This window comes from Solanum stenotomum, chromosome 10 (assembly GCF_019186545.1).
Source record: "Solanum stenotomum isolate F172 chromosome 10, ASM1918654v1, whole genome shotgun sequence".
Classification (NCBI taxonomy): domain Eukaryota; kingdom Viridiplantae; phylum Streptophyta; class Magnoliopsida; order Solanales; family Solanaceae; genus Solanum; species Solanum stenotomum.
The window spans coordinates 13,078,051-13,100,909 of NC_064291.1; the positions used below are offsets into that span (position 1 = coordinate 13,078,051).

A 22,859-nucleotide genomic window follows, 5' to 3' on the forward strand; every position below is an offset into this window, starting at 1 on the left:
CGTGGAGGAGGTGATGGAGTGGGGTAAACGAAATCATTTAATTATTTTTTATGTATAGTAATACTTTAATCTTTAATTTTTTAATTAATATTAATAATTTATTATTTAATTTTTGTCAAGGTAGAATATCTTATCCATGTGGAATGCCATGTGTCAAGGTTTTTTCAAATAAAAGAGAGAGTGAGTACATTACACACACCACTGATGCGTGTTTCTCTAACTAAAAAAAATGATAGTTTAGGTATGAAACTCACACTCTCAATAGTTTATGTATGAAACTAAAAAAAAAAGAGATAGTTTAGGTGTGTTTTTGACATTTATCTCAATTTTTTTTTAATCTTTTTTGATTTTTTTTTTTTTGTTTTGTTGTTTGTTGAGCGGGTAAAATACAATCGAAGGGATCATTATTAACTTTGTTTTGCAAACTAAAGATGAGTCATATAATGATGTGGACCAATATAAAATTGTCATTTGTTTGGTTAAATTTCATGTCATATGTCTGCTAATTAGTGAGCATTTTTGAACCTAAAAAAAATGTTAAGGATATTTTTAAATCAATAAATAAAAAAAGGACATTTTTGAACTATTTTCAATAGGTTATGGACATTTTTGAACCTTTTCCCAAAAAATAAAGAGGGCAACTAAATAGGAAAAATATCTTGGCATGGCATTATTTTTTTTTAAAAAAAAAGTGGAAAAGAGTAAAACGGCACTGTGTCTGTACTTACACGATAAGCCTGGTGATATGCTCGAATGTTCATGACCTTAGGGATTTTACTTTACTCTCTCTCTCTTTACTTTTTTATTTTTAGGTACCAAAATATCTGAAAAACAAGAAAGTAAGATTTTCCATTTTCACAAAAATTAAAGGATAAGTTGGAGGTTTTCATCATGGGGACTTACAGTTGCTTTTTTTGGTCTAAAAATGAGGGTTGAAGAGCATTTATCATATATTTAAAATTTTCTGGTTTGGATTTGCTGATTATGGCTTTGGAGTTTTCAAAGTTGTGATATAAGGAAGCAGAGATTTGGGTAATATTCTTCAACTTTGAACTTAGCTGCTCCTTAGAGTTGCCCTTTTTCACATTTTTGGTTTTTTGTAAATTATAGGTAAGAAAGAAGCACTTGTTGAATGTATTCAAGATGCTACAACAATTCTTTATCTTGGAAAATTTGTTTTTTTCTCCAATGCCATTTTAGCTAATTATTGAAGATATTTTGCTGATTTGAAGATAAAAGAAAGGATTTTTATCCATAATTTGATTTTATGTGAAACAAGGAGCTGATCTACCCTTGAAGGAGTACAAAACTCTCAGATCCAACAGTTGTCTAGATTTCATGTTTTCTATTCAAGAAACAACAAATGGTAAATGAATATATTGTATTGTTGGTGTTGTATACAGACACAAACACCAAAACAACAACATTTAATCATCTATTTTATTAATGGAATTTAACTCCCACTGGAAATAGTTTATTTTTTTAATTAAATAAAATTATCATTCTTTATTTTATTTCTTTTTGGTTGTGTAGTTATCTTCTCTCTTTTTGAGAATAGCAATAACAAAATTGTCATTCTTTAATTACACACACAAAAAAGGCTCTCCACTCGATCCTTCAAAGACTTTTCTTTTTCTTCTTCTTAGATTAGCTACCTAATTATTTAGCTTTTACTCATAAACCCCATCTGTCCAAAAGTTTATATCTAAAGCCCTATGAAAAGCTAGAGCATTTGATGCTTCTTCCTTTTCTTTTTTTTTAAAAAAAATAAATTAATTTTGTGTGCTTGTTGATTTTTTGTGGCTATGGTTTTGACTGTTTTCCTACAGTGTAACAGGGCTGTGATGCTGAGATGACACAGGCCTTTGTTTTTGAAAGCACTGCAAAAAGAAGCCTTCTTTTCTCTCTACTTCTGACATTTGAACAAGCCCTATCTGTAGTTGAATGTGATATATCAGACCTCAAAACACACTTTTTTTTTTTTTGACTTCTCTTTACATGTGTGTACTCATATGGATTTATCATTATAAAAGTCTTTTAAGTAGTGTGTAATCATGATTAATGCAAAGGACATCTACAGCCCTCCATGCCCAAGAAGGTACCCCCACACCAGCTCATAGTTTTATCTACTTGTATTTTTTTTCTCCATCTTGGAACCCTAATTCAAGTCCCAAATCCACATAGGAAAAAAATAGTATACCCTTTTGAACTCAAGAAAATTTGGGTAAACCAATAAATTTTGAAAGGTGTGTGTTTTCTTGATTTTGATTTATTTTTTTTGTTTGTTTGAGAAAGGTATGAAAGTTGTAGTATGGAGATGGAGGAGATTCAAACTGATGAGTGCAAGTTTCCAAGAATGAGCAACAAGGAGGATGAGCAGTACCAAAAATATGATGTAGATGATGTAGGAGAAGTCAAAAAGAGTAGTGGACTTGGTGGGATTGTAAAATTTTATGGTCGGCCTTCATCAAGAATTGTTAGAGTTTCTCGTGCATCTGGAGGGAAAGATAGGCATAGTAAAGTATTGACTTCAAAGGGGTTAAGAGATAGACGTGTTCGTCTTTCTGTCAATACTGCTATACAGTTCTATGACTTGCAAGACCGTCTAGGCTGTGATCAGCCCAGCAAGGCTGTCGAATGGCTGCTAAAAGCGGCCGCTCCTTCTATTGCTGAGCTTCCACCTCTTGAGGCATTTCCAGATACACTGCAGCTCAGTGATGAGAAAAGGTCAAGTGAGCCGGGTTTTGATTCAGCTGATGTGGAAATGGATGATGATCTTAATTACAATCAGCAGCAACAACCTTGTTGTAGCAATTCTGAGACTAGTAAAGGTTCTGGTTTGTCACTTTCCAGATCTGGTAGTCGGCTCAAGGCACGGGAGCGAGCAAAGGAAAGGGCCACAGAGAAAGAAAAGGAAAAAGAAAACAAGTCTTGTATTGTTGCTCAACACCACCAAAACATGCACCCTAGCTCGTCTTTCACTGAGCTATTGACCGGTGGTATGAGCGATAACAACAACAGCAACACAAGTCCTAATGGCAACATTCACCAAAACACACCAAGGCAATGGTCTACAAATCCGTTGGAGTATTTTACCTCAGGATTATTAGGCCCATCAGCTACTCGTGGAATAGACAACTCTAGTGGCCAAATTTACTTGGGAAATCCTCTACAGCCATTAAGACCAGTGTCTTCACCAATGTTTAGTATTATGGGTGAGCATCGACCGGAGCTGCAGCATTTCCCATTTGGCGGTGACAACCTAGTCCCGGGCGTTACCTCCAGTAATACTAATACTAATAACGAGTACAATTTGAACTTCAGCATTTCTTCAACATCTGGTTTCAATAGGGGGACCCTTCAGTCCAATTCTTCCTCTACTTTGCCTCATTACCAGAGGTTTTCTCCCACAGACGGATCATATCTTGGTCCCACAACTGAATATGATGCTCGTTTACATCTCTTCTATGGAAATGGGTATGACCACGGCCACGGACATTCAGATCAGAAAGGAAAAGGAAAGAACTAAACTAACATCAACTTCCATGGTAAATTTTCAATTCTTTTAACTCACATTCTACATATAACCCAATTTTTACCTTCTAAAAAAGACTCCATTTTTATTACTTACTAAATGTGTTGTTTAGTAGGTTTATAGATTTCTTGGTTTCATAAAAAGTTACAATTGGGGCATGTGTTTATTTGTTTTTTTATGATAAGGTGCACGGTTCCCTGGGAATGGAGTTGTCTGTTTGTTTGGTTTCCTTGTTGCTTAGCATGTTTGTAGCCATGGACAGGTGTTAATTGGCTGGGCTGAAAAGGGCACTTTAACAATGGTGGAGGGGTTATAGTAGTAGTCTATAAAACTAGATACTACTTTTTTAAATCCCTATTTAATTTGTGTTTGTCTTTTTAGTTTAGTGGATAAACACCCAACACTTGTCACTTCAACGGCGCTCTTTCTCTTCCTGACTAGGGTTGGGGCTTCTCCATTTTTAGCTAGGTCAAATAAAATCTACTCTAAGTTATATTCATTAAATCAACTCAATATTTTCAAAAAATTATTTATATTATAGTTTGTACTAATTCTTTTCCTATTTTAGGATGAAAAATACATTTTAAAATTTTGGTCAAAGTTCACATGGTTTTAATTGACAACTAAAAAGTGGGGTTTCAGCTACCTCCCACTAGCACAAATAACTTATAGATAACTTGTAATTCTATCTATCAAGACTTGTAAATTCGAACCTGTAAACACATAGAGGGTGTTTGGATTGGCTTACTCAAACCTATTTTTAAGTCCATTTTTTTTATTTTTTCAAGTGTTTGACAAATATAGAAATAACTTAAAATATGTCAAAAATAACTTTAAATAAGTTGAAAATCACTTGAAATAAGTTGAAAACCAATTAAGTTTGACTTTTTTATTTATTTATTACTTAAAAACTAATTTTTCTAAATCAATCCAAACAGACTCATAGTTTTCAACTCATTTTGTTAACCACGAACTCATAGCCTTGAATGAGTAGGCCCTATATATTACTCTTTTTTTTTTGTTTATTTGTCTAATATTGACTTAGCACACTCCTCAAGAAATAACAAATAAAATGACAAATTTTCTATATCATTATTTGTGTATAATAAATTCAATATTTTGGAAATACAGTTAATACCAAGGATAGATTAGAAGTTAACTGATAAATTATCTCTTAATTTTCTAAATTGAATAGATAAGAGTGGATGTAAATATTAATTGAATCAATAAGAGTATATATAGATATTTTTAGTATAGTAAACAAATAAAAATAGACAAACGGAGCATGTAGTAAGATAAATTTATGGCAGCCCTTTTGCAGAGAAAACTATAATAGCTGGCTGGTAAGACAGTAAGAATTGTTTTAACGTATTAACTCTATAAGACTGTAAGAACTGTTTTTGTGTATTATACGAGTATTTGATTGCATTTGAAATATATATATATAAAACAAATATTTTAATTCTTTCTGAAAAAGGGAAAGAAAATAAATATTACATACCAAAAGACTTAAGCTAAGTTGCTTAGACTTTTCAAAAATATTGTTATACCATGTTAGATTCTTTAATAATACACTATTTTTGAAGAATCCGATATGCAACCATCGATATTTTTGAAGAGTTAAAGCAACGTAGATTTATAAGTGATATGATATTTATATTTATTTGTTTTTGACAAAAATGATATTTATATAAGTATATAAAAGCATGTCTTTATTAGAGGTAAAATTGAAGTTAAAGGAGTTTTTAGACATAGAAAGATGCTATTCTTTGTTGGAACAGTCTAAAATATAATAATGTCATATGAAATGAAATAAAGTATTACAACATCACACTAAACATATGATATTATTGTAAAACGGCATCAAAGTCTGGATTTTGGTCATTACAGAGTAAAACATTAAATGTTTATTGGATGAGATATCATAAATAGAGAAAAAAAGATGTAGGTAAGGTATAATTCCAATAAATTATTTATAATGTTGGCTTGACATAATTTTAAATGATGAAATATTAATTAGTGAGGATTTATTAAGGGCCTCAACTTATTTGAAACTTATGTATAGTTATTACTGTTGCTAAAATGTCCAATTAAATTCACTTATAAATGAAAAGTTGAAATAACTAATTACAACATACAATTGTTTCTTATAAAAAATGATTACATTATTGAGGCAATGGAATATCTCAATATTTGTGTCTTTTGTTTAATATAATTAAGGGACAGAGCTTAATGGATGGTAGGAGAGTAGATATAGCTAGTTATTCATAAACAATGATCTAAGCTAACTAGGGAAACATTGTAATACTAATCTAGTGACATGCAAGAATAATATGTGGCAACCGTTTGGACATGAATCGATTGATATTTGAAAAAAATAGTATTTAAAGTTAAGCTAAAAAAAAATGAAAGATGTTTTGAAGATAAAATCAAGTTCATACACGATGTGAAATGAAACTGTTTAGTGTCTTTATTTTCTTGGTGCAAAGAAAACTGCATAGAGGATGAACTGATAGATTTCTTTGGTGCTTTGGAAAACTTAAAGTTTAACCTTTACTATCTTTGTAATTTTTGGAAGTGACCAACATTCCTTAATGTTGAAGAATACAACATTATTGATTTTTTTTTATAAAAAAAAACATTTTGATACTTTTAGAATTTGATTTTCAGACTTCTAAATTTCATATTTCAAGTTTGAAATAATAGATAAATTTGAAAGCAAATAGTTCGTAAAAATCTCCATTAGTTGTTTTTTAAATATGTGTAGACATTCTTTTGCTTCTTTCCTTGCCATTTTTCATTTTACAACCAAAATATGGAATTCTATTGAAATCTTAATTACCTCCTTTAATTTATTTTGCCTTTTGCTCTTTTCCTTGGATATCATTAAGTATGAGCATCAAGTGTCTATGGCTAGTCTAGCTATTGAAGTGTTTTAATATTGGGTCAAGTCCTTGTGATGGAACCCATTACACTTTTATTTGCACTTTACAGTATATGATAAATAAGGTCAAGGAGGGCATGGAACAAATAAATCTTGTTTCCGTTCATTTTGTTGGCCAACCCAACATTTGATTGGTTACTTTGTATTCATTTCTCATTTCAAATTCATAAACACCAAGTCTAAGAAAGTGCAGGAGATTTTAAGCTATGTTGCTTGATTTTTAAAAAAATATTATAACATTTGTGTTGGATTCTTCAAAATGATACGCACTGTTTCATTTTATGTGACATTATTTAACTTGACACGTTGTTTAAGAAAAAAATGAAGACTTGAAATTTGTCATTCAAAACAATCCTTAAATATTTGTGTAGTTGTAAATCATCTCATTAGGAGTAAAAGGAGAATTTTAAAATTAAATTATTTCTAATTATAATAAAGTAAATTTCTTTTTGGGACGGATTAAAAAAAAAGAGTACCATATAAAATGGAAGAGGGAGTACTAATTTTGAAGGATCTAACCTATCTCCCGACATTACTGTAGACTACTAGCAACATAAGTTTTAAGTAAGGTTTGTTAAAAAAAGTGAATTATTTCTTGAGTAGTATGTAGGGACTAGCAAGCGTGTTAAATTTTCAATTATAATGATATGTATTGCTCTTCTCTCAAGTATTATATTCTCAACGTTAAAAATACTGTGTGATTATTATCTTAGCTTGCTCTTATTAGAGTATTTATCATGAATATTATTCCTGCATGGGATTATTATTTGCCAACACATGCTAGCTAGCATTTTCCAACTAATGATCATGGGACTCTTCAAAAATGTCGACGGGTGCGTGTCAGATTCTCCAAAATTTGTGTGTTTTTAACGGATCCGACACGAATGCGGCAACATTTTTGGAGAGCAACTTATAGAACATTCATGAGTTGCTAATTGTTGCACTATTCGGGATGTTGTCATGTTCTTAGTTCAAGTGACAAAGATTGAATGATTTGTTACTTAGGTCAGAGGTACGAGCAATACGGTATGCGAAACTAAATCTGATAATCAATTGAAGAAAGATAGGACTGACCCATTATATATCCATCTTGTTTTGAACCGTGTGCTACTTGTTCTTGGTTATTACTGTAAAAAAAAAGTGATGCCTTTATAGTACTCTGCGAGTAATGTATATTGTTACATATCACCTTTCTTTTCAACTCGCAGAAATTTTTCCAATTGTTAGAGAAAGATAAATATTGGTGAATCATAAAAGATACATCATGAGCACATTCTGCAAGTTCAACTGAATCCATCCATTCCTTTTGGCTTGACTAATGACTATGCTAAATAAAAATAAAAATTGTATCCATACATGTTTCTAGTGAAGTGTGCAAGTCAAAACCAATTTCTTGTGCATCATTGTTAAAATTCATATTTATCTTCAGATAATGAGTCGAAGTTTGTTTACATATTCAAATTTCGTTTCTGAAAACCTGTTTTTTACTGCTAACCAACCTGATATTTGTCACCCATAATTGATTCAGGCAATTGAAGATGGAAGCAGCCTCTGGAGTCCCAAAAGGAAGCTAATGATTTCCTCTGCAACAAGCTTATATATTATATGCTTCTTAATTCCTCATTCTGCGTTATTCATTTCGAGTACTATCTTATTTCTATGGGAGAAATCCCTTTGTTTGCTTCTTCTGGCCCGACTTCAGTTGGCGCACAGGTTCGAAACTCAGCAAGTTTGAGTGTGTTTTGTGACATCTCATTTGTATTGAAGAATTTGCCCTCATATGAATTTTATGATTCTGCACTAACCATTGCTTGAGGAGGACATCATGTTAGATGGATTTTACCAAACTTGAAATGTCCCCGCATACATATTCATAATTTGATGTTTATGAGTTTCTATATCGATTTTGAGTTAACATACAATAACAGTTGTAATTATAGTCAAACACTTACTGATGTAGTTAATTTTTAGCACATATGTAGAGTCTAGATAAAAGTTAATTGATGATGATGGATGCAAGCTAGATAAAAGCTAATGGATGATATTTCCTAGTTGACATAATATATAAACATGATTTTTAATTTGGTTTCAGCTGATAACTATGCCCTTCAACTTTTAGTGAATACAAGTAGACACTTAAATTTGTATAAAATTAAACAAATAGACACACGTGTCTTACATGACATAATACTTCTTCGATGCCACGTAAGACACAAAATTGTCCTGCAGGGTGAATATGTCTATTTGTTCAATTTTATACAAATTTAATTGTCTACTTGTGTACATCCAAAACTAAAAATCATAGTTATTAGATGACGTCAAGTTAATGATTATGTTTATGTATTATATCTTCCTACTTTGTGTTGACTTTGTTATTGGACTTTTGTAGGACTCTAAGTTAGACGCTATGTATAGTGCATCACATATCGACATATTAAGAAATTGTTTTACATGGTGTCGGAGCCTTAAGAAGCTAAAACAACTCACAAAACTTCCAAGCATACAACTTCAACAATGGTAAGCAACTCCTCTCTTATGTTGTTTGGATTGGCTAAAAAAATAATTTTAAAAAATTAATTTTTTAAAGTGTTGAAATTTATTTTTAAAATAAGTAGTTATTTGTTTGAATAAAAGTGTTATAGTTGAAAAAAAGTTGTTCATGTATTTGATAAGTAAGTGTTGTTAAACATTTTTTATTTATCAAAATGACTGAAATACCTTTGAAGTTATTAATATTATAAAAAAAACTAATTACTTTATAGTTTTATTTCTAAAAAAAATTAAAAGAAAATTAATTTATATTTAATTCAACGGAGAAGAGCCTAATTTGAATTGGTACAAAACTATCCTTCATCCACCTTTGGGCCCCCAAATACCCTTGACGTTAACCTTTTGGTTCAAAAATACTCTTATGTCTAATCGATCATACTCATTAGGTGGATGGAGGGAAACATTATATCAAAATCATATAGTTTAAGGGCATTTTAGGCCTTTTTCCGTTAAAATAATTTGAAATTACTTAATATATAAGCCCACATGATTGACTTGATTTTGTAAATAAAAAAAAAAGTTAGGCATCTACTCTTCCATTTCTTTTTTTCTATTTGGATCTTGTCCACCATTTAAATTTTTTTTTTTTAATTCATGACAAACAAGAGAGAAAAAAGGAGGAACATAACGATGCATTCATATAGAAATAATTAGTTCAATAAAAGATGACTTAATTAAGCAAATATGTACAAATATTACATTTTTCTTTTGTGTACCCAAAACTCAAAATAAAAGAATAAAAAAATCAATTCTCTTATCCTCACCCTCATTCAGCCAGAACATAAACATGTGAGTTTATTTCAAGTTTGAGTCTCGGATATCCTTTTTAAGAATAAGAGATTAAAAAAGGAATAAAAGAGAAAATGAACAAGATATTTGAATAATTGATAGAAAATTTTATTTAATGAAAATAATAATATTTCTTAGATGGACAATCAGTTTGAGTATGAATTTTAGTTGGATCTCCATTTATGAGTTGGGTTACGTTACAATAAATCGAGGATTGATTTAAAATAGGTCAAAAGAAAGATATCATGAAATTAATTATTTTTTTAATATTATTTTCAAGTGTATCGTGTCAAAATATGAATCATATTAGGTATTATAAAAAAATATTTTAAAAAAAATATCATTTTTATTATATATTTGAGAAGGGTTTAAATTTGGACCAATCACACATTAAGCAATATAATAAATAAATATTTAATAATTTTACTTTAAAGGAGCTATTGAAAATAAGGACAAATATGAGCCAAATGATTAACATCGAGGGTATTTTTGAGCCAAAAGGTAGACATTAGTGGTATTTTAGGGCCGAAAGATGAATTGAGGCTAATTTTGTACGAATTCAAATACTTGAAGGGCATTTTAGGACCTTTTCCGTTAATTCAATTTCAATATAAACTTATCATTTAAGTTAATTTTATATGCAACTTATTTTAAAATATATAATTTGAATCGATCACATGAAAGACTTAAGATGTATTTTTAATTACATTCATTAGTAAAAATATTTGCCTATCATTCACATATTTTTTCGTCATCGCAAATTATTTATTAGAGGAATAGTAAAGAGGGACTATATATATATTATTATTACCCTTATTTAGAAGTGACACTTCTAAATGACGAACAAGGGCAATTATGTAATTTTACTAGGGTACTTCTAAAGGATGAACAAGGGCACATAGGTAATTTTACTAATGAACACTGCACTATTTTATTGTACAAGATGTTACGTGAATTGTACTATTTATTTAGATGAAGACACGTTTACTGACACTCTTATTTTGACAAACCATGTGTATTTCTCAAAATAACCCCAATATGATACATCACTCTCTCTCCTTCAGTGGTACAACCCATCAAATTTATGTGGGTAAGTTTTTAATTTCTTCTGTACTTCACTTTCTTCTTCCTTCTTTATACTGTAGTACAATTCTATGGGTAATATTGTACTAGCTGCATCCCAATTCTTCCTCTGTGATGTTTACTTAAATTAATTCTTTCTACTTTCTTCTTGCTGGTCTCTTCAATTCTTTGAGATTCACTAATTAAAAGTAGTCGCAATTTAGCATGTGTATCTTAATTATTTACTCTTTTAGATATAATTTCTAGCTAAGATTTCTCCATGCATATTATTAACTACTTGATTTGTACATGTATTGCGTTTCTTTGATGAATTTAATTTTTATAGCCAATTAATTAGTGCAAAAGTTAGAGTACAAAAATGTAAAATATCAAGAATGCCTATGCCTTGAATTATTAAGTGAATTGTGCATCTAGGTTGTTTGATAATATGCCTCAATTAACTTAATTCAAAGTTTCCCTGGTAATTTTTGTTTTCGGGTTGCAGCAAGATAATATGTATCATCAACAGAGTAAAAAAAATATTTTGGGAGAATATCAATTTATCTTATCTTGGTGATTTTGGATCTATTCTTCAAGATGTGGGGCTACTATGTTGTCTATTAGTATCATCTTCCACAAACCTGGCAAGGTATTAGCATTATTAATTATTTTTTGTGGCTATTATTTTTCTTTATTTTGGTCAACTATGTAACTTTGAGTATTACTATATTTATCAGTACTCATTTTTCTTTTTTGGCGTTTGGCTTGTTGTTTAACTTTTTCTTTAAATAGAAAATAACAAGATTGCAAGAGGTGTACAAAAATTGGTACGAACACTATCCTTATAAAAAAATTGGCTGCAAGAAAGATTCAATAGAAGCTGACTTTTTACACGTCAGAAAATTCTATCGCATTAACTTGATTTTGTGCAGCACCATGGTTGATACGCTAAAAAAATTTGAGGATATTATTACAAAAAATCACTAATAATATAGAAGACTTTCACCATCCTTTTTATGTTTTTTTTCTCTTTTATGGTGTGTATTTATTTTATCTTTTTACTCTCTCTAGGAATGAAATGTTACAAGTGTCTTGCAACTTTTACTTTTTTTTGCATAAAAGTTTATGGAGTATGTGCTTCTCCCAAATTTCTTTTAAAAGATAATTTCTTTAAGTGAAAGGTTTCTCCCATATTATCATATTTAACAGTAAAGAGATTTCTGGACAGAATGACACTAACATAAAAGGAAGCTTTGATGACCTTGCCGGCTACTATATAGTATGAGAGTCTTCACTTGGTAATCTTCTTCTCTTCTGTATGTAAATCTCAAAAATTGTATTTGAGGTTTCTTAGAATTTTCTATATTTCTAATTTAAGAGAATGACAACGGCTTAGTCAGTTAACAAATGTTACCCCTTAAGTATAACATTTACTTGATAAAAAATTATATATTCCCCACCAAACAATGTTTCAAAGTTTGTACAATACACTCTGAAACTTAGGTTTGGATATTTTCCACTTTGCATTGATTTAATCACTGAATATTAAAATGTATTTGAAGAAAAATATGCAATACTTGAAAGATACTATAACAAAAATAAATTTTAGCGGCAATGAATATATATATTAACAAAGAATGTTAAAGATTTTACCGGCATTAGTTAATTGCTATTGAATCCAATGTCGCTATAGGCTTTAGAGACATTTACAAAGAGTATTAATTGCCACTAAAAATACATATTTAGCTGACAGTAATTAAGCTATTGTCATTAATTAAATGTCGCTAAAAATTAACTGTGAAATTGCTCAAACAGTTTCTAAGAAAGATTTGTATGGTGTTGGAACAAGATCAAAATGAATATCATTCTTTTGCTCTTTGATAAGTTTGATAATGTAAGTGTTTTAAACTCTATAAAGAGTTCATCTTCTCTTATAATTTTCTTCAAATATACTTTAGCAAAGATGAGATTCATCTCCATCACAGTGTCTTCTATAGTCCTATATTACCTCGAACTGTCGAGGCCCTTCACTGTTTGCAATTGTAACTTAAGGGCCCTCCTAATTTCTTAAATTTTAGCATTTGAGTAGATACTTTTCTCACCTGGAAAATTCTAAATGATGGTTATGACATCTTATTATTGAAGTATATCATTATAAATAGTTGTGTGACACTAATTCTTTAATGATACAGATTGGAGTGGAGCTTCTTATTAATTACATCAAAAGCAAAATTTTAAATTTTAAATTCAACGCAGTTGACCAAAAGTTCTTAAGCTACTGTTGGTGTGCTTATTGTCAATGGTAGTCGTATGTGTAATATATTTTAGAGTGAAATGTTAATATAGGTAAATTGTTAAACATTTTCAAGATGTAATAATGATATTTTTCAAGTGTTTTTCAGGGTATAAGGCTTAAAATTTTCTTCTTGTGATGCACAACTCTTGGTATTAAGTTTCTCTATGTTATCCCTTTCAACCAATTTCCTCTTTTGCTCTGTATCATTCTCTCACTTGTATTTTTGTCTGCAGAGTCTATGGGAGCTATATATTCTCTTCGATAGTATTTTACTCTTTTTTCTGACAGCATTACCATTTATGAATAAGCATGCTACTAATTTATGACTTCGAGATTCATTTTCCTTCTGTAATTACGCACTAGTCTTTGCACAACTGGGATGGCCTGATATGATAAATTACCCATATATATTTCATACTTTCTGGAACATAATTAGCATGGTCTTGATCTTTTCAAGTAAAGACCATTCTTCTTTCTGAATGATTTTTTTTCTAAGCTCACTAGATATCTATATTTGGTTACAATTTTATTTATTTACTTCCAAATATAACTAAACTTTGGATATTTCCTTTCCACTAAGTATAAGTAATATTGAGTATAATGGTACATATTCAGATTATTGATATTTGAAGCCTTTGATAGTGTTAAATGTCCATCCATGAATATGACTGATGTTGCTAGGCAAGTTGCAGAGACCATGACTGAAGTTTGTGAGTGCAACAAATGAAAAGGCGGTGACATTATGTTTTTAGTGAGAGGTATGTAGTATGTGTTCTTACATTCGAGTTCTGCATTATATGTTTCTAATATTTAGTTTGCTAATAATTTATGAATCTGTAGTAAATAATAACTTTGTCAACTCTTATGTATTCACTATGTCCTTATGCAGAAAGAGAAACTTGATGTATTTCTAAGTAAGAAAGAGGCTTATTTAGATCACAAATTATCTTATTTTTCATTGTTTAGGAGAACACATAACACTCTTATTGCTCTGTTTCTATGAAAATCAGAGCTATTTGGTTGTGACTTTTTAAATCATCCTCAATAATTTTGAAAAAACATAGCATATGTATGGATCTGGTCTAATACTATCACGCTGTCTTTCATTGTAGGTGTTTATTTTCAACTTGAAAATAAAGATGTATGCACTTAATGGAGTTCTAGAAGGATCATGACAAAAGTGTTGGAGGATTGCCCAACAACAATATCCTATGAACTGCTTCAATTGGGTATCACCCTCTCTCAGTCCTTATTGGAGTTTTTGTGATAATTGAACTCTTTGGGGTAAATTATAGGACTATATAATTTTGTACTCAAGTTTGTAGTTATCATCAAAGTAAGAGTGTCTTGTGTCTAAGATATTTTTACCTATGATGCTAAAGTAACTTTTGTACGTTGTGTTGGGCTCATGCTCGGGCCATGCCCTTCTAGTCTAGTATATATATGAGGGAAAGAGAAGATTTTAGGGTTCTTTTATTTCACACAAGTAAATTTGAAATTATCTAAAAGAATTGAGGGTACAAAAGTAATATCATTTCTCAAACTTAAATAACTTTTAAGTCAAAATAAATAGTAGGGAGAGTCCTACTTTTTAAAGCTATTTTAGACTTATTTTGAGTTATTTTTAACTTTACCAAACATTGTCAAAAGCTAAAAATGACTTAAAATGTAGGTTTGACCAGCTTTTAAACTAATCCAAACATGCTCTATGTTAGGAGTATCTCCCAATAGTCATAATTCCTTACCTATTGCCTTGTCCTCTCCATACTTTGTCCATCATCTCCTTTGAGTACATCCTTCAATTCCTTGTTATTGAAAGGAATTTTCGGTCAGGTGTTGTGATCTTTATTAGCATATTGAAAGTAATAAGGTTATTCCGTTAGTCATTCTAGATTATAATCAATGCAATCCAATGTATAATTTTCATGTATAATTTTTGGGTCAAAGAAAATCACCTTTGTCCTGAGTTAGATCATTGCTTTAATATGTTACACCAATTAGTTGGTGTTGAAACTACTCGAAAAGCCTAAACTAAACTTGTGGTTGCTTATGCTAGCTTTAGGTTCAAAGACATAAATTCATGAGTTAAAATCTTAGTTACATAATTAGAGAGAATGCAAGTATTGAGTCCTTAAATTAAAAGTGAAGATAATTTTTGACAGATTGACTACTTTGTAATATCCTATTTTCAACAATGAATTGGTTGAATTTATTCTTGTTGGATTAGAGCTTACTTATTATCATCATTACACAAAATCGCTTGAATCACATCAAGAGGATATTTTTTTGACACTTTATATGAATTGTTATTGAATGAAGAATGACAATTAAAGTGAGATGAAATTCTTACCGATATTACACCTACAACATAGTTTATACATATTTTATTCACTTTGTGTTGTGGTTGTGGGAGAGGAGGCAGATGTAATCGAGCTCGTAGACGTTATCAATATCAAGGTTTCTCTCAGTTGACTCAAAATCGTGTTTCCTACCGGCCCTTTAATCCTATACCTTTAGACACGTCAACAATTGTTTGCCACTATGTGTGTTTTTATTGCTTTATCTCTTTAATTTTTATATTTTTGATGAAATACTCTTCTACAACTTTAATGACAATCTTTATCAGTTAATTCTTTTGCTTTTTTCTATATTGGCTGGTTCTTTGTTAAATTAATGTTTTTTTCGCAATGATATTGATAATGGCGGAATGGTGCTAGAAAGAAAGAATTAAGGAGTATATGGAACGAGGGTATGTCAACGGACTGTGGCAAAGAAATTTGGCAGGTAAGGATTCTAGGTAATATGAAATTGAGAAGTCCAATTGGAAAAGATGACTGGAGAAAGACGATTGTTAGGAATTGAGGAAGATTCAGTTTGTTCTTTATAAAAAAATTGAAAAAGAAAAAATAGTGGAACCTGTGGAACCAAAAGGAAGAACAAAAGATTTTGTAAAATGGAGTGAATAAGATGTGTTAAAGGGGTGTGGGGTGGCTCTTTTTAATAAAAAAATTAAGATTATTATTAAATTAAATTAGTTTTATTTAAAGTTATTCAGTAAATGTATGTCAGGTATCAAATAAATTATAAATCTATCTAGAAATAAAATATATTAAAAAAGAATGTGGGATCTACTCATGCGTCCAACAGAGTGAAAAAAAATCCTCTCGGTAGAAATTTGGAAGAAAAAACAACTTGAAGAACAATGGATAGCAATGATCAAGAAACGAGTGAGCATGAAGCGGATCTCCTAAACCGAAGTACAAAACCACAGAAAGAAGAACTAACATCAAATCCTAGATCTAAAGTAAGTTTTCTTGAATCCCTATTATCAAATATGGAAGACCCGAACATTAAATATGTTACTCAAAGCCTAGACAACATTGTTTCCAAGACGAACAGGAAAACCCCCAAAATCATCCAAATTTTATCCCCATAACATCAGCTAATTGTAACATCTTGCAATTTGAAATAACTAGGAAGAAACTAATAATTGAAAATAGTCATTTTTAGAAAGAATGAAAATCTGGAAATTTTGTTAAGTTAGAATAAGTTGAGTTTTGTCCAACTTCAAACGGCCATAACTTCTAACTCAGGATGAGTTAGAGGTACTTCCAAATATGATAGGAAATCTCTTGGAATTATATTTTCAACACCGCTGAGTTTTCGTGATTTCGAGTTCATATGAGTGAGTTATTCCCTTTGGAAGTTCGGTTGTTGGAATAAGGAAAGTCCAATCTAGATTTATAAAGGGTAGTTTGGTCTTTTTCTTGCTCAATTATTTTATTTCATTTTTGGTAATTAAGTTAGGGTCTAATCAGAATTAGATCAGTTTACGCTTTTACCAAAATACGCTAGGTCTTGGAGAAAAGAGAAAAGAAGAGGAGAAAGGAGAAGAGAAGCAAAATTGTCAAGATCGTCGAGTTTAGCTTGTGGATTTCGTCGGGGATGATCCCTATAAGCTATGTGAGATCACATAGCGTTGAGTTAGTTCACCCACACGCCAATCATGATTCAATTTCAGCGAAGTTATTAGATTTGAAAGTAAATCCTCGAGTTCTTGATGAAATTCGTTTGAATTCTTGTGGGTTGTGTTGTTGGAGTTTCTTGAGATTGATTCATGTTGTTAGTTGTGTTTTTCGAGTAGAATCTAATGTATATTGAGGGTACAAATGATTCTAAGTGTTTGGGGAAAGAACTATTGAAGTTTAGAGGGTTTAGAGATGAAAAACGAGAAAGAAAAGTCGTCAAACACCTGGTGTAAGGGTGGGGCATTAGCCAGCCAGCGTGCACCAAAGAGGGCTCTGAACTTTCACCCTTGGGAAGTGACAAACTTGGTATCAGAGCACAGAGTTCAAGAGTCCTAGGGAGTCTGTGAAGCCGTGTCTGTAGAGTCCTAGTTATCGGTGTGAAGCGCACCACATCTATAATTAGGGGGCTGCAACACTTAGGAAATTTTCTCGCTTCTTTCACACTCATTTCGTGCGTTGGAGTTTGATCTCTGAAAAGCTTCCTTCTAATTCGTGCTTGCGCGTGTTTTCAAATAATCATGTCTTCACGAATTATTGTTAGAGGTCGTTCTGCTAGACGTAATGTTGAGGAACAAGAGTTACCAAATGCACCTGAAGTGCAATGAGTTTCGTGAGGCTATCCGGATGTTAAGCCAAGTTGTGACCAACCAAGCTGGGCAACAAAGAGGAGCTAGACAGGAAATGGCTGATACTTCTAGGATTCGAGAGTTCTTGAAGATGAATCCTCCAAGTTTCATGGGTTCGAGCACTACTGAGGATCCGAAGAATTTTATTGAGGAACTGAAGAAGGTATTTGAGGTCATGCATGTTGCTGATATCGAGCGAGTTGAACTAGTTGCATATCAACTGAAGAATGTCGCTAGGACTTGGTTTGATTAGTTGAAAGAGGGTAGAGCTGAGGATGCACCACCTGCGAGTTGGGCTTGTTTTGAGGAGGCTTTCTTGGGGTGTTTGTTTCCCCGAGAACTGAAAGAGGCTAAGGTACGGGAGTTCCTCACACTTAAGCAAGATTCTTTGAGTGTTCATGAGTATGGGTTGAAGTTCACCCAACTATCCCGTTATGCTCCGGAAATAGTTGCGGACATGAGGAGTAGAATGAGCTTGTTTGTTGCTGGACTGGCTCGTCTGTCGAGTAAGGAAGGTAAGGGTGCAATGCACATGAATATCTCAAGGTTAATGGTATATGTGCAGCAGGTTGAGGAAGAGAAGCTGGGGGATAGGGAAGAGTTTAAGAACAAGAGAGCGAAGATAGGGAACGAGTCTGGGCAGCAGAAGAGTAATGTCAATCGGTCATCCTTCCAATAGAAACAGAAGGGATTTGCTCCGTCATCTGCTAGTGCACCTGCACCTAAGAACAAATGTGAGTATAATAGTCAGAATTTCAGAGCTAAACCTGCACCTAAGAACAAAGGTGAGTATAATTTCAGAATTTCAGGGTAGCATGGCGCAAGGGGGTAGTTAATGTTTGACGTAATCAAAGACACAACTTCCAATCAAGTGTCAACGATCGCGTGTAGTAATATAACCCAACCGAATGGGTTGGGGTCGAGTCCCAAGGGAGCGGTTAGTAATCGAGAATTAAATAAAAAAGTAAAATTATGTTCTAGTCAATCATAGCTATAAATATTTACAAGTAAAAACATACTAAATCAAGAAGTGACACGAATGTCAATTATCAATGGGGGGTTTGTATTCAGCTAATGAGCCAAAAATAGCAAAAAATATAAAGATGCAAGATGGGGAGATGGGATTCTTGGGATGTGATAGGAATATTGGACAAAATGAACAACTGGGTAAATGTTATTGATAGTAAATTGCTGAACATTTGTAACTAAGCTAGACTTTAGTAGGGGTAAGTTTTCTCTCGAACAATATATCTCGAATCAACTTGGTTTCTCTCGAACACCGAGTTGCAGCAATTTAGCATGGCCTTCGCCTTAGCCCATCCACTCTCTCGAGCTGAATGTGTGGGAAAAATCCTAGGATTCACTCTCTCGAGCTGAACCCACGACGACCCAATAACCACATGCTATCGATTTAGTAGTTTTAGTTTTAAAACCTCTCTCTCGAGCAGGCCAAAAACACTAAGATGAAATCATATTTGCAACTACAATCTCATTAAGTTCAAACACAACTAAACGAAATCACATATAAACAACAAATAGACTAACAATGAGAAATACCCAATAGTAAATTTAACCCATATTCACATAATCACACCCAAGAATTGGGTACGATAAATAATGTCTTTAAACACGTCTAAGATGAAGATTCTTCGATGCCCACTTCCAATCTCTTGGGGATGAAAACCTTCAAACACTCCAAAGCTCAAAAACAATGTCTCCCAAAAGCTCTAAGAACTCAAATTGAAAATATTCTAAAAATCAGTAATAATTCGCTACAACTTGATACTAAGCTACAAAATTAAATGGGTATTTATAGTTTTCAAAAAATTGTGCTGCGAAGGACCACTCACCGCAGTTAGTCGGGGTCGCCTATGCACTCGATGATTCGCCCTTTGGTCTGGTTCATCACCTTTCAGCTTTTGCCTTCAACATCTATCATTAGGCGATAAGGTGTTGCTTTGCGGAACTGTTCGGCGACGCGCCGACTGCTCCCTTTTATCGCCAACTTGATCTTTTCCTTCAGGACTCAGCACACTGGAGCTTTGGGCGAGGTTACGGCCATTTGGCGACTCACCTAATGCATTAGGCGATTCTCATGCCTTCATTTCTTCGTTCTTTCATCTGCCTTGTTTCTTTTTGCTCCATAGTGTCCATGCTTTGTCTCTAACTCCAAATACCTGAAACTCAAGGATTTACATCAGTTATTGAAACAAAATATGCTTTTGAGGACACTAAATTCATTAAAATAAATTCCTAAATGAGTCCAAATTGTGGACTCATCAACACCCCCAACTTAAACTTTTGCTTGTCCTCAAGTAAAACTCAAGTTCAACAGTTCAAAAAGGATGTCTCAAACAGTGCTACACAAGACTCAATCATGAATGCACACAAAAAGTCTCAACTTGCTCATGCAAGGATCAATTGTGCAATCAAAGTTTCAAGTTGCGACTCTTCATTATCAAAGAATCTCAAGCTCACTATACTTGTTTCGAATGCAAGTTCAAGCTCAACAAAGGAAATCAAATGCCCTCACAAAAAGAATGATTTCATATTCACTCAATGGTTCAATCAATTAAAGTTCCGGAATCAAGATCAACACTTACACTCAAAAAGATAAACACAATGCATGATTTCACCCATAGGTTTGCCCTTATTTTCCAATCGATTTTTGCTTTAGCTCATTCAAGATAAAAAAAGGTCTTTTCAAGGCTTGTAATGAGGCTGAGTGTAATGGTATGGTCATTTAGGCCTATAGGCTAAAAATCCTCATGAAATGTGATGTGAACAACACCTTCTTTCCTTTTCTTTATCAATTTCATTCAAGCTCAAAAATCACCTCTTATTCATCTTCCATGAGCCATTGGGAACCCCACTTTCTTTGTATTTCCACAACTTTATTTCACGACTTTTTCTTTTTCAATCTTTTCTTCTTTTTCTCTCTTTTTTTTATATGGAGGGGTTCCATTTTTCTCAAAACATGGGCATAAGGGACTCCTTTGCATTTACTTGATTTGCCTTCTCTTTTCCCCACACCCCCAACTTGGCCTTTTGGCCTAAGTTGGTTATTCAAACAAACCATTGATCATGAGGATTATGGGTAATGGGTCAATAAAAGGTGGCGATGTTATCAAGTTTCTTCCAAGAAAAGGTTTAGGTTCAAAGGGTGCTCAAAAGAGGTTCACACACTCACAAGGTAAGCCACAAAATATGTATACTTTCAAATTGGTTCACACTCTTTAAAGTTGCCTAAGATCATCTCAAGAAATTTCATCACTTAGTCAACCGGACCAACGGGAAAAATTCTAGGTGTCATCATGCATGGTTCACGGTAAGCTCGTCACACAAGGCATTGACACCAAAGTCAAACAAGACTCCACAATTTCGCTAGTGTGCAATGTTCATCACAAGAGACTCGATTTGATAATTGGCAAGTCACAACGAGATGCAAATAATTCACATATTGTCTATGTAACTTTAATTGGCCTCGTCATAGCCGCGCATTTATTTATGTTCGATTATGAGCACTATTCAAGTCATCGATATTGATTAAAACTGATACTCAAATTTGCAAGAGAACAACCACATTCAAAACATACAAGAGGTGGCAAATTTTTTTCGAAAGGGTCAAAAATCATATACAATTAAAAGCAAGGAGCCACAAGCTCAAACCTTCCACAAACAGCAGTGTATAACACGAATTTAGTGCAAAGCCCAATTATATAAACAAAACGGAGTCACAAAAGATGGGCCTCACCCCACCACAAATAAAAAATATTTGTCAAGTCAAAATAAAGAAAGGCAGAGATGGAGATAAAGAGAGGGTTCTGTCTACACAGTCGCTCTATCCATTTGGGCATCAGTTCTCGATGCATCACTCTGATTCTGAGCATCAGTGCCCGGGATCACCTCAGAAGGAAGACAGTGACAGATCCACTAGGGGCGGTCACGTGCGAGTCCTCCAAAAAGACATGCACAGTTGCACAGAATCCTCGGGCACATGTAGGAACATTAGGATCTCTGATAGTGGTCTTCCTTGTAGAAGTGGACTTCTTGCCCTTACCTTTCCCACCCGTTTGGGAAATTTCGTAGCTTTCCCTCTGGAATTAGTTGCATCCTCATTTATCGTAATCCCATTGTCTTCTCTTGGGCTGGTATTATTCTTTCAGTAGCTTTTGATCTAGTCATGTCTGCAAACCTCGAGGAGAAGTTGGGAAATATCCAAACAAATGCACAGAGAATTAGGCACAGACAGACTTGCCAAATCAGTTTGCGAGTTGCCGAATTGCTTTGGCGAACTGGGTTAGCCTGCCAAAAGTTCCAGTGCAAAAAGGGTTCAGGGGCGCAGACAAAGGGTGATCAAGAATACCTTCGGTGAGTCACTGAGTGCTTTCGGCGACCTCAAGATTCTCGCCAAAAGTTTAGTGCTTTTTAGCATAGACTAGTGGATCCACTTAGTAGTTCAGGTTCTATACCTTCGGCAAGGTATATGACGGCCCTGGCAGCGTGAGGCAAAACGATGTATCATCACAATAGCTCTTACATGATGGTTGTCAGTTAGAGAAACTCCCACAAAAGTAATTGTATTCTTAAATACACAGTTTATTTATAATTTTACTTACATCTCAGAGTTATATGTATCTTTGCATACACACAAAGTTGACATAATGTTTTAAACAACTTTTTTTTATATTGCACTTGTTTTAAACTGCTTTGTATTGCAATGAGTTCAGTTATGTTGAGTCGAGTTGAGCTAGGTAAGTTCTTCAGATTCCTTTCAAGCCTATGTTGTGTTTAGCATTCCAACTAGCATACTTGTACATTCAGTGTACTGATGCCAGTTGGCCTATATATTATTACGATGCAGACACAGGTAACTAGGATCAGCATCCAGCACATTGTTGATCCAGTGTGCACTCCAGAGTCAGTTGGTGAGCCTTCTTGCATTCCGTAGGACTCCTTTTTATTGCTTTCAATTATTTTATTAGTTCATTAGAATGTCGTGGGGTTTGTCCCGACATGCATCTCAGTT

The 22,859-nt window shown here is 32.9% G+C and overlaps 1 protein-coding gene and 1 long non-coding RNA gene across 8 annotated transcripts in view; both read left to right on the top strand.

Moving 5' to 3' along the window:
- LOC125843341 (transcription factor TCP2-like) overlaps positions 1-8,269 on the top strand; it is a 264,363-nt gene extending 256,094 nt beyond the window's left edge. Inside the window, exons 1-3 of one of the 3 annotated variants that reach the window (XM_049522576.1) lie at positions 1,774-2,098; positions 2,296-3,548; positions 8,008-8,269. In XM_049522576.1, coding sequence (XP_049378533.1) covers positions 2,055-2,098; positions 2,296-3,529 — 1,278 coding nt within the window. In that variant the 5' untranslated portion in view covers positions 1,774-2,054 and the 3' untranslated portion in view covers positions 3,530-3,548; positions 8,008-8,269. Of the gene's footprint in view, positions 1-1,773; positions 2,099-2,295; positions 3,549-8,007 lie in introns of those variants that run through there. The other 2 variants (XM_049522578.1, XM_049522577.1) reach the window with 2 other exon arrangements.
- A 2,699-nt stretch (positions 8,270-10,968) lies between these two features.
- LOC125843344 (uncharacterized) lies at positions 10,969-14,634 on the top strand. 5 transcript variants are annotated; one of them, XR_007443966.1, is made up of 5 exons: positions 10,969-11,529; positions 11,673-11,707; positions 12,109-12,178; positions 13,792-13,934; positions 14,289-14,634. It is a non-coding gene; the product is annotated as an uncharacterized LOC125843344 (long non-coding RNA). The 5 variants fall into 5 exon arrangements; XR_007443969.1 differs by having other exon boundaries at positions 10,970-11,529; positions 13,858-13,934; XR_007443968.1 differs by lacking the exon at positions 11,673-11,707 and having other exon boundaries at positions 10,971-11,529.
- The last annotated feature ends 8,225 nt before the right edge of the window (positions 14,635-22,859 follow it).